This window comes from Apteryx rowi, unplaced genomic scaffold (genome assembly GCF_003343035.1).
Source record: "Apteryx rowi isolate R43461 unplaced genomic scaffold, aptRow1 scaffold_844, whole genome shotgun sequence".
Lineage (NCBI taxonomy): Eukaryota > Metazoa > Chordata > Aves > Apterygiformes > Apterygidae > Apteryx > Apteryx rowi.
The window spans coordinates 100,120-116,136 of record NW_020451143.1 but is presented as its reverse complement, the minus strand read 5'-3'; the positions used below and the strand labels follow the sequence as shown (position 1 = coordinate 116,136).

The following is a 16,017-nucleotide window of genomic DNA, read 5'->3' as shown; positions in this document are numbered from 1 at the left end:
ATGGCATCAGCCACTTGTATTATGTAGTTTGGTGCATCTTTGTCATTGTATAAAGTTCTTTAAATTGCACTGTCAAGAAAACATGATTGCAGGACAGATGTAAGTGGTTAGAAAAATATTCACTACCATTTCACTTGCATGGATTTTGAGGGTCAAAGCTATGCATTTTTATCAGACTTTTTATTATCTTTCAACCAAAGTGAAGATCAATGCCTCAGAGAAGGAACAGGACTGACTGTTGAAGTGTTTTGTTTCAAAGGAAATACTAAAGAGAATTCCAGCTAATTTATAAAAAGTTTCTATTGAATAATTCTTTAATTTCAGAAAAATACTTGAATATTTTAATTCCATATGGAGCACTTTTTTGAGTGGTCTTTTATATAAAAGGACAATAGGATGGTGTATATTTGTTTGTGTGTATGTACAACTAATCCATTCCAGCTTGCTGACGACCATTAGGAAGACAAAATGACAGGAAGGGTCTAGAGTTCTGGAGAAGCTTCCTGCTGTATCTCCAATGTTAATGCTAGTTAACATGAGTTTTGTCCACTAGCAGAGCCTATATGCTAGCACCACTGCCACCGCAGCACTTGGCAATGTTCCTTCTGGCTTTATTGTAGAAATTGTAGTCCCTTAGGCAGTGGTGCTTAGCAATGCCATTCCTCTCCTTCTTCAGCCTGGCCTTCTTTGAGACCCTGGCCTACCTAAACTCTTAAATTTGCATTTGGCACATGTGAATCCATAACATCTTACACCGCTGGTCCATGAGGCTTAGACCCTGCACCTGGTTTAAAAGGGGGAGCCACCAGCTTTCCCTGTTTTCACTTATGGTGTGGTGAAACCTGCAACATCAGATCTGAATGTGTGGAGAGAGCTCTCACACATGCAGGGGCCGCTGCATTGCACTTGCAGGGCAGAGTTTGAGATTGCCGCATGGGCTTTCCACATTTGCACGTGCACACTTTGGGATGGCTGAATGCTGCACATTTAGCATCTTGTATTCATCCACACCTAGTACCTAGGCTTCTTAGGCCAACCTTCATATGAGGAATCATTGGGCTAAAAGACATGCTTAGATGCCTACCTAAATCAGAACATAAATTAGCAGCAGTGACTGATGTACAGCCAAGAGCTATTCAGTAAAGTCCTACAGCTGGGACATAAAATCACCACCATTTCCCCCACAAATCCTCATCCAGAACCACAACAAAGACACCAGCAAACACAGCCTCACTAGTTCATGGCAAATCAGCTTTCAACACAACCAGCACTGTCTCTATTCTTATTCTGGGTCTTAGTTGAATACTTAGTATTGATTCATTCCATTGCTGAAATCAGGGTTATTGCAAATACTAGGCTCAGTGCATGTACAGCTAGTTTAGAAATATTGATCAGTCAAGCACCAAAAGAATGATCCAGAATGATTTAAAAATGTACATGCACACACACACGCACACAGAGCTAAAGGGGTAAAGGAGCCATCCAGCTTTCTGCTACCTCCCATTCTCATTTGTAAGAGAAGAATAGATTTGGACAACCATAAGGAAATAGCTTTTATCTCCAGGTGGAGTGGGCTAAAAGGACTAAAGGCAAGTGCGCAGAGAGGGTGAGCCTGAGGCAAAAGCTGCAGAAGAAGGAACTGACTTTTCAGGGTGCATCCTGAAAAGAAGCATTATAGGCTTAGGGAATTTTGTAGAGCATTGGCCTTAAGCGATGCTTGTGGCCTGAGCCGGACAAAAACCTGTCTGTTATGACAGATAAAGCCTGTGAGCCTGCCACGTATCTCTTGGATCRAACAATAACTCACTCTCTTGAGTAAGAGTTGACTGTCTTGATCTGAGTTATTCAAACATCAGACTCCAGATACAAAGCATCTTTAATTCCTTAGGGGTTCTTCATTTGAAGGATTTCTGGCCCAATTCTTCCACTGTGGTGTGTGAAATGGGTTTCTCTACCTCCCTTTCTCAAGTAGAGGACTGCAGCACAGAGGCCATGTCCGCGTTGCCTTTGATAACAGGTAGCCCCTGAGTGTGCATGTGAATTCCCCAACCAAGAGAGACTTCCACCAGGTGCGTATATACATGGCAGTGGTCTGCGGGCGCTTGTGAAGTGTGCTGGGTGCATCTGCCCCACATTTAGGGTAGGGAGTCGACCATTGCTTCTGCCCCATTCAGGTTGCCTCAGCATGGGCAGCAGAGCTGAACCTGAGCATATGCAAACACATCGGCAATAAAGCGTGAACAGGGAAAAAGACGAACATGCAAAGTCAGGAGCACTCCAATATGTCAGCCGTATGGCAATCTGAGAGATAAAGTCCTACACAAGACAGTAAAACAGTGATAGATTTGTGATGAGAGACTGTGCATACTGGTTCAGAGCTGTTGCTAAAGGCCATGTATCTTCCCTTGGTGGCACTGGAGACTACCCCAGAGATGTTTCTGATGATCTACGGACAAACCTTTGATCTCAGCTGTTTTAGTTTTGCCAGTATCTAAGTGCTGATTCTTTCCATCCGCCAACAGCTTTCCTCCTCACATATTTGCAGACACAAATACATTTGTAGTGTATGAGTTAATAGTCACTAAAATGCTATATTATTAAAATCATAAACAACTTGTTCTGAAAAATTGGATAGCTAGCTTAGGGGAAAAAAATCAAATTCCATATATTTAATTTTAGCATTGTTAATCAGGATATTTGAAAGAAAATGAATATTTTCCTGGAGATTAAAAGAAAATTTGATCTTTTTGAAAATTAAGTTCATGTCATTTCTGAGGGAAATGAAAGACTGCTAGAACTGACTGGAATCAGGCATAATGAAAGCAAATTCTGAAATGCCTTTTCAGAATAATTTTGCTATCTTGACATGTAGTTTCTCTGATATTCCAATAATCTCTAGAGAAGAATATCGATAATACTGAATGGTTTTAAATTACAATTTGAGGGTGCTAAATTCTGACAATTCGTAACTTTGCACATCAAAATTTGATTCGTATGCTCAAATAAAAGCATTGCTCCAGTAAAGTGTGATAAGGCTTTTGTACAGAATGACGAATTATGTCCAATATTTACAACTAATCTTTCGTGTTACTTTTGTCTCTTTTCACTCAGAAGTTCTTTTTTTTCCCCCCCATTTCTGTCATGTGGAGTGGAGAAAAAGAGAGATACTGTCCTTGTGACATGGAAAATTGTTGCACAATTCAGTAACATCATACATAAAGGAACAGTAATTGACAGATACATCGGCATTAGTGTGCCAGATTAGACTAATGGTACACATAGTTCAGTACCTTTTGTCCTAGAAATAGACAGTTCTAGATGTCTGTGGATCTGGCACTGATGGCTTTGCAGCTCAGCGCGTAGTAAAACTGCAGCCAGCCCTGTGACAGTCCATCTATGTTGCCTGTTGTTCAAGGAAAACAAAGACCAGACTTTTCAGTGGAAATAGTCATTGTTTCACATCACTGTTTCCTAAGCGCGAGGCACTGCGTTTGCTTCTGGCCACTTATGTATATCACTCTGTGCATCCAGTAAGAGCTCATAAATCTTACCTGCAATTTTATATCAGGTTTTCAGTAGTATCACGCCTCACTTTAATTAGTTAGCAGGGCACGCCAGAAGTTCTGGGCATCTAACAGACTTCCTCCTTGCTTCTTTGCCCTCTGCCGTTCCTGATTTTTTCAGCTCAAGCTTATTTCGAGCTTGCCAGTATAGCATGGCCTTCATCAAGGTAGAAAAGTGGGCTGTAGCTGCCAGTTGCGTTGTTCTTCTGGACTTCTAAAACATGTTTAAATATTTAATTAAAGAAACTACTGATGCTTCTTGTGTTTTTAAAAAAGATGTCTGACATGTAAAATAAAGAAATCATATAAAGGATGGCAAGAAGGCAGAGTCAGGAATGTACTTTCTAGGCTGTTGGACAGTATCTAGTGTCAGCATCAGTTGCTTTGCAGAGGTCTTTTCACATGACAGATTGTAAGCGCTCTTTTTTTTGTTGTGAGCTCTAAGAAAAGACAGGGCATTTTGGGAAGAGTGTCGCTCTTGTACATAGTTTCAGGTAAAGAAAGAGGCACTCTGTAATGCAAAATTTTGGTTCTGTCTTCAAAGTACAGCAAACTGCTATTGACACCTCCTTAGGGAAAGCAAGCGTGTGTGGACCTGGCAGGGAGTAAGTGGGTAAATTTCATTTCAACAGTTGATCCCGAAACAGTGCTATGAACTAAGCAATGTGAACCTAATATTCTCATTTCAAGGGGGTTCTTGACTTTGCATAGTAAAATTGCTCATTAAATTACAATCAAGAAAAAAATCGGGAGATGGTCACTATTCTTTAGGCAGCATATGGAAGAAAGGCTGCAGCCTAATAAACTGAATAACACTGCTAGTGTTCTTTTACTATATGAAAACAAAATTGGTGTATCACTGATATCATTATTACTGTATGAGAAGGGGCAAAAATACAGTATGGTTCCTAACACCCTAGTCCCCCACATATCCCCCCAAAAGAGCACGTACTAAAACTAAAAAGAGCTTGCATAAAGGCTTTCTGATACAGGAAGCTGTGACACATTTCATCACTACAGTAGTTAAATGTAGATGATTTGTAAGTTATCTTAATTTGAAGGTGGAGCATTGTGCAAACAGTATTGCATTTATTATTTTCCCAGTTAGATCAAAATTTAAAAAGAAATAGCAGTAGTGCTGTTTATTACTCTAATCAGAAGCAGGAAATATATTTTCAGCTATTCTAAACCTTACGTGTCCTTCTATTATGCATGAGCAGCTATTGCTACGGTTTAGTTATATATGTCTTTTCTGCTAGTCATATTGCAATCTCCGCCTTTTGAATAGCTTTCAAATAAATAAAACAACTTTTTTGCATGAACAGATATTCTGCAAACATAATTAAGTGTTGAAATTTGCATTCTTATGAATATGTCTTCATACATAAGATGAATCCACTGTAAAAATTTAAGAGGTTTTGCTTCACTTTGTCATTAGAACTAGCACAGAAGATTTTTTTTACATTGTAACACTGAGCATATCTTATGCCTGTGAACAAGCACTTAAATTTTGTTAAGACTCTGTTCTCCGTTCTCATTTTCACATTCAATGAGCCTCTACTGTTTCAGTCCAAAAGGGATCAGTCAGCAAAGCTGTGTGAGGAAACTAGTTGTGTTGTCTAATCAGATTCTTTAAAACTCATCTTTATTTAGCTGATATTCACAGATCTTGCTGTGAATGCTGTTCAAGATGACAGTAATGACCTCTTTTTTTTGAGTGTAATTCAGGAATAAATAATCAGATTCATGAAAGGAACAAACTTTAAAAAATAATTATCCATATTCAAACATTTTATAAATATCCAGATGCCTTTTATTTGCATGTATTGATTTGTGTTTTCCCTAAAAGCAGATATTTTATTAGTAGCACAGGATTATTCATTAAATTTAAATAGTGATAAATGACTAATAAAATCCTACAAATTAGAAGCCTAGGCTCATAACAAATTTGTAAATTCATCAGTTTGTCTCAATAAACAATTTGAAAGTTTTACAATAATACAGTCATTTAAACTGGTCGATTTTTTTTTCCTATCATTTTCTGAGATCTGTGATCAGGAAAGAAAATACAGAATTCTTCATTTGCATCTTCCCTCAAACGCTGGTGTGGTACTCCAGAAAAGTGTCTTAAATGGACATAAAGCAAAAGGGAGCAAGAAGGATCCCTTGGTAAGACTAGGTTCGGATAGTAGACTCTTGCTATGCAGGAACAAGAGTGTCATCTCCTGTATAATTTCTCAGCCAGGATTGATATCCTATTGATGAGCAAGAGCTTTAAGGGTTTTCAGGGCAGTGTCTCCAGTGATATGGATTGGTATGAATGTTGTTTACCTTATTAAAAATACATGTGTCCTGGTCCAAAAAAGGAGTTAGCTGCCTACCACCACCCTGACTTAGGCCAGGAAAACATCAATTGTCTCAAAAAATCTGCAGAAGCCAGCGATCTAAGGATGGAATTACCTAAGTTTGGCAATGTTTAAAAATAAAGGACTAAAGCTGGCCCAGTAGAAGGATAAGGCACCTAACTCTGTGGCATGGGGAGATATTTCTCTTCAATCCCCATTCACTGCCATGAACTATACTCTGCAGTTAGACTCTGTAACTATGTTCTCAGAGAACATAACCTTCTGATCTGACAACCCAGTGTTTGGAGCATTCATTTGGGTCACAAAATATTTAAATCTTCCACTGCCTAAGAAATCTGGGACTTGCATATCCCACCAAAACACCATTGCAACTAGACGGGGAGATCAAATGCCAAAGGCTCCTACCTAATTTATATAAAATGTTTAACCATTCCCTGGAGAAGGGATAAGAAGTTAGGTTTCTCTTTCCTTGGAGAATGCCCTATCATAAGGGTCTAGGGCAACATATTCTCCTTTCTCATCCTACTTCTCTATTCTCATACCCAAAGGCATCTGTAATTACTCTGTAAGTGGAACAGCTTTACCGGGAATGGATTAAGAGCACCACACCATGCAATAGTGAGTGATTAGGGTACTCTCAGAGATGATGGTAGATGTGGGATAAAGTATCCCTTACATGCCAGGCGAGTGATCTGATCCCCCGGTTACTGGATTAAAAAGAGGTGGGGAGCTTGGGTAAAAACAGAAGACAAGGTATTACCTTTACCTTACTCCCATCAAAATCAGCAGACAGTTTGACATTGACTTCAACTGCAACTTTGTGAGGCCAAAACTGAGCAGGCAAAGGCTTCAAAAAAGCAACTTCCAAAAAGGTAACATCATACAAAGGACATCTTGGCTACTATCGTTTGTGAACTATATAAATATTAACCACCTACATTTTTTATCATCAGGTTGCACTCAGTGAAACTGTTCTGAGAAGTTCGCTTCCAGACACATCGCCACAGACACAGAGCCTGGCTTTTGAACACTTTCTGGTAGAATTTTGAGTCAACTTTGTGTCAGCTCTGAACAACTCGCAGACAAATTGTTTTTTATATCTATTCAAAGTAAATTAACAGAAATTTGCCTATTTGTTTTAAACTGTGGCTTCTCTTCAATTGCCAAGCTGATGTTCTAGTTCATTTCTTTTGTTTCTGTCAGAAATATAATCGTAATGCTGAGCAGAATCTATTACTGCTCGTTGAAAGCAACTACTGTTCGTCAGCTCAGCTCTGCTGACTGCCTCCTTCTACCATCTAGTGGCACCTTAATCATACTGCTCTCTCTCCAAACTTATTTAAAGAGTAGAGTTCTACAGATAGTGGTAATGAATATATACTTTAGAAATGTGAAATGCATCTGGAGAAGAAATACTTTATTATTATTATTATTATTATTATTAATTATTATAAAAGGAAAAATAATTTTTGTGCATAAACTTTTATGGGAGAATAGGACAGATTCAATGGTATAAATTAGTAACACTGGAGAAAAGTTCTATGTGCTATGATCTTGGTAAAGGGTAAATCAGCTTTGTTGACTGAATTCTTACAAATTCTCTTGTGGTAGTACTTGGATTTTATGTTGAAAGCTGCAGAATTAAACTATTCAGTACCCTAAGGAAATGCCTATTAGAAGTACTCTTGGTTTGCAATTTACCTAGATATATAAAGGGTGAAAAAAAGATTTAGAGAGATTATCAAAAGTAATGAATAATATAAAAGCTATGTTTTCCTCTCTGCTTATATAATTTTATTAAGTCTATGGGTGTTTTGTTTTGCAACAAATGTTTCTATTTCATTAGAAGATAAGAAGTAAAATGTCAGTGTATTAGAAATTTCATGTTTGGAATGTTTTCAATCAAAAGGTATATTCTGACTAATTATATGACTGAAGCAACATGAATCATCTAAAATGAGTTCTGTTCTCTGAACTGAGATTTTTTTTTCCAAGAAGTGCTGGTTGTGGTGAATTAGACTACAGAAGGAACCAAATCTCTGTCAGATTCTGAATCAAGTATATATCTTCCTTTCCAGTTATAGTCAATTGACAAGGCAAATTGACAGAAAGCAGACTGCAGAATCTCAGCATCTAGGATATCTTTTTTTTTCTTTTAAACATGTACAGTTTTGTATTCTAGTCATATTGATAAGTTGTCAACATATTTTCCAGGGTGGAAAAATCCCCATAAGGTGGACTGCTCCTGAAGCTATATCTTACAGGAAGTTCTCTTCAGCAAGCGACGCATGGAGCTATGGGATTGTAATGTGGGAAGTGATGTCCTATGGTGAGAGACCATACTGGGAGATGTCCAACCAGGATGTAAGTACTACACAGGACTAACCTGTCAGTTTGTTGAAATGTTCCTTGAAAATGATTATCACTCCCTATCCTACTTTGCTTTCTCATTAACTTTCTAGGCTGGGATCTCAACTTATTTAAATCAACATATCTCTATCAGCTTTGATGGAACAGTTAATTTATGCAAGCTGTGGACTTAGCCCTGTATAACTGAAACCTTGACTAGCTTCCTTCTAAGGATTAAAGACACATTACAAAGAGTCATAGCCAGCTTGCCAGATTCTGATGCTGGATATATGTGGCTTTCATCCAAGTCACTGGAATCTGCATCAGATATGCAATTTGATTCAGTTCTCAGTTAAGCCATAAATCAAAACTTGAGGGAATATTGGATCTATTCTGGTGATAAATTTGGCCCATTATCTCCATTACAGTCTGACAGTACCCTTCAATGGCCATACATTGATAAATTCTAAGAGAGTAAAGGTTAAGCTGCCATGAGAAATGTATTTGTAAATTCTCCTTTCTAAGAATTAAATGTGTTCTGTTTTCCTTAAAAAACTACCTATAGGCTTAACAGTGCAGGACAATATAACCTCATAACATTATAGATATTTTCTACTGTCATTTCTTTGCAAAAGTTGCAGCCAAATAAATCTTCATGATTAAAAAAAATTTGCTTCTAGTGTAATAGGAGACTTGTCCTAGAAAATGCAGCACTGGAAAGGGGGAGTGCTTTTTTTTTCCACTGCAATTTAAATTTTCACTAATTCTGTTATTTGGTGGGCCCCCACCACAGCTCAGACTGGCATACTCAGTCCTTACACCAACAGTCAACCTCCATGTCAAAATGCAGAACACCAGCCAGCCCGTCTTAACCTCTTTCATATAGGTGCATAGAATACTTCTGCATTGGTTCTGAAGAGTTGACATGACTTTTCCCAGATGGCTGTTTTTATATCGTTGCTAAGTTATTCAGCTGTTCAAGTCTGGTTGCTTGTTAAGGCTGACCAGTCATTTGGGGATAAGGATCTGAGGGATTTTCATTAAAGAAACATAATTTCAGACTGCTCCAGAAAAAAAAAAAAACACAGAAAAGACTAGCAGAATTAATAAAACCTTATTTCCTTTGAATTTCTGCTCTACAGCCCCACCAGTACAATAACCCTGCTTCTCTCCAATATATCTCCTCCTACTCTTTGGAATAAGACCACTTCTCCTGTACTTCATTCTCCCCTGACAATACCTCCACTCTCCATTCCCTCTTCACCCACCTACCAGAGAGCAGCCCAGCTCCCTGCAGTGCTCCCTAAGTAACACTGGGTAGGATACAGTATGTGCTGCGTCTGGTTTTGAGCTACGCTTCTGTCGATGGACCAGTCAGTGGTTGCTGGTTGACCATCTGAAAAGAAAAACTACTGAGCTGAGGTAGGGGCTTTTCCTCAGTGGAGACATGAATTCAGTATTATCTGAACTAGAAAGGCATCATTGATCTGTTGTGAGATAAGTACGTGTGCATGGTAGGCTCAATTCTGTTTTCCACCGATAGCAGTCTGTTGGCATTTGAGATGCCCTGGGGTAACTAAGATCGCCACATGGGGCTGACAGGACCTCCAGAAGCCCCTTTGGAGCAACAGCTGAAGGCCAGGCAGGATACCTTAAGGAATCTAAAATTAGACACCTGTGCTTAGACAACTGAATTAAGCCCATTCTGTCCCTGGGGCACAATGTGCCATCATCTGTGTACAGATTTTTCAAACATAAGTCTCTATTTCTTACAACCAAGTATATCGCCAAACAGCTGTATACCTTGCCCAGCTGCTGATTTTCACACGTTTAATTTGATTGAAGTGGGCCAATGGGTTCAAAGTTATTAGAAGAAGATGAACAGATAGACTCAAACTGACGAGTACCCCAGCTATTTCCTTGCCTGAATTGAGAGCCACTTGTCAGCTCCTGAAATGCCATAGCTTGCAAACACTATTTTAAGACAAATTGTCATTTTTTTCCTTAAAATGCCACACTGTTAGATGTGTTGTTTTAGGAGCTGATTGCTGAGGTGTTTGGACATCACTGCCGCATACCTAGCCTTGCAGTAGCAGGGGGTGCTGTTCTTGAGCTAACCTTCCCTTCAGCAACAAGGCTAAACACAGCCACGGCAATATCAGCCTATTCGTCATGTCTACTTCATCATGTCTACATCATCACTCTTGCAAAACCTAACTACTCTCCATTGCAAGGAATGCAGTTTGTATCAAAATGCATTTATTGCCTCAAATTACCTGCCTTCCCAAACTAGTAGGTGCGATGGTTGGTTTCACTGTGAGCCTTCTTTTAGGGAAGATTGAACAGAGCATGAAACTGGGGAAAAGGCACTAGCACATCAATACTCACTGAGTAATAAGCAAAATGTCCATGGGCAGCTCTGCAAGGGAGGCTCACTGGGCTGTTCCCCTTCCCTTCCACCCCAGTCAGCGCTGCCTAGTCGAGGGAGTGTGCTACTCACAGAGCAGCAGTGGCTCACAGTCCTTCTTTCTGCTGTTGCCCCTGGCGCATCCCGTGAGCATTGCCATGGACAGTAGTCTTTTGCTTGGTTTTCCTGATGTAATGGATATTTCATTTCTCCCTTTCCTCTGCAGCACCCCATTTATGGGGGTTTTTTTAGACATTAGTGAAGCCCAAGAAGCCAGAGATGCTTCTGAACAAATTCACCCAGGCCATGTTGCCTGGTTTCTGTATAGTGCCTGGCTGCCACAGTGCCAGTGCTTCCAGCTGCAGTGGCACCTCTCCGTACCCCAGTCTCTGCCCCTTGTTTTGCCACTCTGCTTGTCTAGTCCCAGGTGATCAGCAGCTATTAATGACTGCAGCCTGAGGAGGCATGGGGAAGAGAATAGTTTCCTTCTGTATTGTTGTGTCTCACTGCCACATGGTCTTGTGCTAAAACACAGGGGCGGATTTCAGTCTCTGTTCCCGTTGTGGGTGATTTCAGACCTGGGTTAACTTTCTCGGAGGAACTCAACTGCTGTTGTCTCTTTTACTTTTCCTCTCATCATAACACTTCTTTTCACGCTGACTCCATTACCCAGCCCAGCTCTTGAGTGCTTCACTGCTACTGCTGCTAACTGGGAATAGGGGGAGAGAGAGGTGGAGAGACTTTCTGGCAAGTCTATCCAGCTCCACTATTCACCCCCAGGGGAGAAGTTTGAATGACTTGTAGGACCCTTACAGAGACTGCAAGTTGCCAGGTCGGAGTAATGCACAACGCAGAACTGCAGTCTGTCTGTCTTTCCCTTTCGCTGAAGCAGGCTTCAACCTACCCTCTTCCCCTCTGTCACAACCTAGGACATATTTGGTCAAGACCATGCCAGCGGCGAGAATTTATAAAGCAACCTCCCATTTAGGGTATATTAAATATTCTGCTACAGCATGAGGATAAGACCATTTAATTATTCCTACATCCAAAATATAAGTATCTTTTAACGCAGAAGAATGATGGAGGCTGCTTATGCAAATGATGCTGACTCCTGAGCTCTTTCCCTGCAGTTCCCCAACGCACAGCACAAAGAGCTCCTCTTTTCCGGAGCCCTACCCACAGGCTTTTCTGAAATGTTAACAGTGAGTACCTGTGACCTTCTAAATACATTTAGTGACTCGAAATGGCAATGGGAAATTTCAAGTTATTAGACACATTGTAAATCTTACTTTGCTGCATATTGTGACTATATTTTACTACAATAAATTACTCTGAATTAACATGAGCTTATTTTGCAGAAATAATAGTACCTTCCCAAAGGTCAGTGATACTGTACGTATAGCAGGGAAAGTAAAGGAGAAGGGCATGCACTAAGCAGATTCATAAAAGATATATTATGCAAACTGTTGTTGATAAAGTCTTGTATAAGTATAGTCACAGGTTCTACTATAGCAAAAGATCTGCCAACATTAACATTACGAGACTCCAATTTCTGGGATTTGTGTTCTGATCATAATAAAACTCTGCTTTAGCAATAAAATACTTATTAATTGGGTGGGTTTTTTATAGAGTAATAAAAGTTTTCCAGGAATAAACTCTACAGGTCTTAGATACTTTTTCACATTCTATCTTATACATTGCTTTTCTTATTAAACAGCTTTTGGAAATTAGTTCACTTAATAGACAATGGCTAAGTGAGTGATCTTTGAGATGAGCCGCAGCTGCCAGTTAAAAGTTCATTTCTTTTATTTATAACATACAAGCAAATGATTTACCCATCTCTACCCAAAGGGAGGAAAGAGTAAGAGAAGTCAGGTTCAGGGCTGTCTGATGCTGTGCCTATTTGCTATACGAACATATCTTCAATCAGATGAACAGTAGGGCTGAACTAATTCTGCGGAGGGTCTCTTCTCTCACCACTCCCAGCAGTCACAGAGATCAAGTCACTAGGAATGAGTCCAGGTAGCAGAGATTCACAGCCAATGTGAAGAGAAGTGTTAAACTGATACCTGCCACCTGAATAAAAGCAGTCTGATTTTCAGAGACTACAACAATTCATACCTATCAGGTCAATACAACACCTTTGCAAACCTACTGTCCTCTATTTCTATTCCTAAACAGGGATTTGGAAGCTGAACTTTAGGCAACTGAGTTTGAAAATGTCTCCCATAAATTTTTTAGCACCGTGAACAGTATAATGTACAGTCTGAAAATGTTACTAACTTTGAGAAATGTTCTTGTTTAAGTAAATAACCATTTTATTATTGTGAAAAGTCACTTCAGACCTGTGTTAGTTCTGATTAATACACTTCTTAGATGTGTGGCAGGCACCAGAGGTGTCCATTAATTAGGGCTGCTGCACAGTCTGTCATGTCTTATTGCTTAATTAATAAACATTAGCTAAGATATTGAACTTTCCAAGGAAACTAGTGTGCTGATGAACAGATTGTGCTAAGAGCCTGGCTTGCTAATGCTCATGTGAGGAAAGGAAGATTTATATTCGGTGGAGTTGGTTTGTATAACAGCTGTGAGTGAAGTCTCCTGGGACACCTGTTAGAGGCCATTGTATAAATTATTGCATGTTGCAGAACTACAGTATTCCAAAAAGAAGGAATATTTAATGGATTGTAATCAATATGCAAGAAAACTACTGTAGCAAACTGAATAAAAGTCCTTAGACTTGTGACAGTTTCTTGTTATAGTAATAATAACTTCCCCCAGTACATTTCTTTCAAACCAGAGGTATCAAAACACTTGGCAGGCGCCTGGGATTGGCTCTGTACCATGGGGCATGAGCAGCTGCCTCTCCATCCTGGTAGATTTTTCAGATGTCAGCAGGACACAGGGACAGTGTCCCCCTGGACTTTCTTCTGACTCAGCCTCATTAAAAAATCTGTCAGTTAACTTCCAAAAGCAAAGTCTATATTACTGTTGATAATGAAACTATCAGAAAGATTACAGCTTAATTTTCAAGTACCATTTTTGCCAATTTCAAATGATTTCATAACTAAGGAATGCATATATTTGATATGGAAGGCCATGAAACATTTTTCAGATCATTTTTTGTRTCACAGTTACTGTTTAATATTAACTCTGTCTTCAACCTTTACAGCTATGATTAATATCAAACAAAAATGCCAGTAAGTATTTAACAAGCTCCAGCAGTTAATTTCATGTGTGTAGAAAATACATAAAAATAATGTTCCTCTTAATAAGAATAAGGCCTAAGCATTAAAAAGTACAGAATTAGTTTTGTTACCTTTAAAAATATTCCCTTTCCCTTATAGTTTATATTTGCAGTAAAGATTTACTTATGAAAGTTCACCCAATCCATTTTACTCACCTCAACACTGACCCACAAGATCTTCTAATGAGTTTTAAACATATTCATCACTGAAAAGAAAGCTACAGTCTTCTTCTCAGAGTTTGATTGCAGCATAAAATCCTTTAATTTTTACTCATTTTCTTATCCATCGAGTGTTTGCCACAAAACCAGAACTAGATAGCAGTAATCAGCCTTTTTGTTGGCAGACTCAGGGCTTTGTATGTATAGAAACTAAGCTAAAGTTGGTATTCTTTTAGGTCGAAATTGCTAGGATATTGCTTTGCCAGTGTGGAAACACTTCTGCTGATTAATAGAGCTTTTGCTGTATCTTTTTTAGATGCAGGCATTTAGACTTGTTTACTATTAATGTGGTACTTCTCCAACCTTAAACCAGCAAGAAAAAAAGCATTTAAGAGGTCTTAAAATAGATAATCTTTACATATTATATAATATATAATTATATATTACAAAAAAGTCATACTTTTCCTCTTCTTAAGTATATGGATGTCTAATTCCTAAGTTCAGCGATAGGTGCTATGCAAGCAGCAAAAGGAGAGTGGAGGATAAGGAACTAAAAAGTGCTAATTCTTCCTTTGACACTTGACTCCCATTGCAGTATTAGACAACTCAAATCACATCTTCACTCTAGTTGCTTAGACTCTAAAAATAATAATGTTTGCCTCGCAGGGATACTAATGAGGCAATATTTGGAGTTTATTTTWAAAATGTGCTGGTATTAATGAGAAATTATAATTATCCCAGTAACAGCTGGCATTTCTCTTTATACTGAAAAGTTCCTTTTGAATAAGAGAAGAAACAAAATGGACTGTAACTTCTTTCTCAAAGACATGGTGAAACAGAGTGTGTCAGAGAAAATATAATGTCTGGGAAAATGTGATTGCTTTTGGTTTTTTCCTAAATAATATATTTCAGAAGAAGCTCATCAACTCACTATTGTTGTGTCAAGGGGATGGCATATGTCTAATAAAAGGGGTACAGTTTTTCCTTTGACTTAAAGAAATGCATTTCAGAAATTTATGATTTGCAACAGGTGTAGTTAAATGTTAAGACCATGATAGCTGCTTTTCTGGGCTGCTAAAGACTGCAGCTTCGGTGACAAGTAGCCACTATGCTGTATCCAACAACTTGTTATAACAAGTACCTAGGTTCTATGAGGCCACTTCTGACAGGCTGCTTGAGAAACTGGATTTTTGACAGGTTTGTGAATAAAATACCTGTTATGCACGGGGGATTGAATTTCACCCATCCTGAGCCTGTAACAAGAGCAATCTGAGGGCATACTCAGTGGTAGGAGGCAAGGGTGTGGAGGAAATATTTCTCTGGCAGTCTAATGTTTGGCTTTTTTCCAAGAGCAGCCATTTTGGCAGCCCAGGTTTTGGACCGCTGAAGTAAATCCCAGGGAGATAAATTAGTAGACAGAAAAGCAGGTGGAAGGATTATCATATTGACCTGTAATTTACCCCTAGGCGTCACCTCCGTATGTGTGCAGCCAGTCCCAGCTGTATGTATCCAGTCTCTTCATACTCACTGGTGCACAGAATTCGGAGATCTCTATGGCAAATTATGCTCCCTTTTGAGCAGCCTGTACTTCCTAGCGCTAATGCGGACGGGTTTGAAACTTACCCTGTACAACCCCAGTTCCCTGTAGTGGTGCAAACACTTATTTTTCATGCATAGGTGTTCCTGCCAGGGAACAGGAGGGCTGCACTCTGTAGGCTTGGGTCACCTCCTTTTACAAAATTCAGACACCCAGTTGTGCGTAGGTACAAGATTTTTGTTCCTCTCCCTACTATGGCATAAAAGGGAGCCGAGGTCCTAATGTGGCTTCATTACTGGTATTTGCATAATGCCTGCAGCAGAGGCATTAGGCATTGTTATACAGAGCCAACAACATTAATTCAGAATTCAAGAGGAGAACAGGGGTAT

General features: G+C 39.2%; 1 protein-coding gene across 1 annotated transcript in view; it reads left to right on the top strand.

Annotated features, from left to right (window-relative positions):
- Positions 1-16,017, top strand: part of LOC112977549 (ephrin type-A receptor 6-like) — a 217,420-nt gene that overhangs the window by 194,248 nt on the left and 7,155 nt on the right. Inside the window, exon 13 of the mRNA XM_026090023.1 lies at positions 8,144-8,293. Coding sequence (XP_025945808.1) covers positions 8,144-8,293 — 150 coding nt within the window. The remainder of the gene's footprint in view (positions 1-8,143; positions 8,294-16,017) is intronic.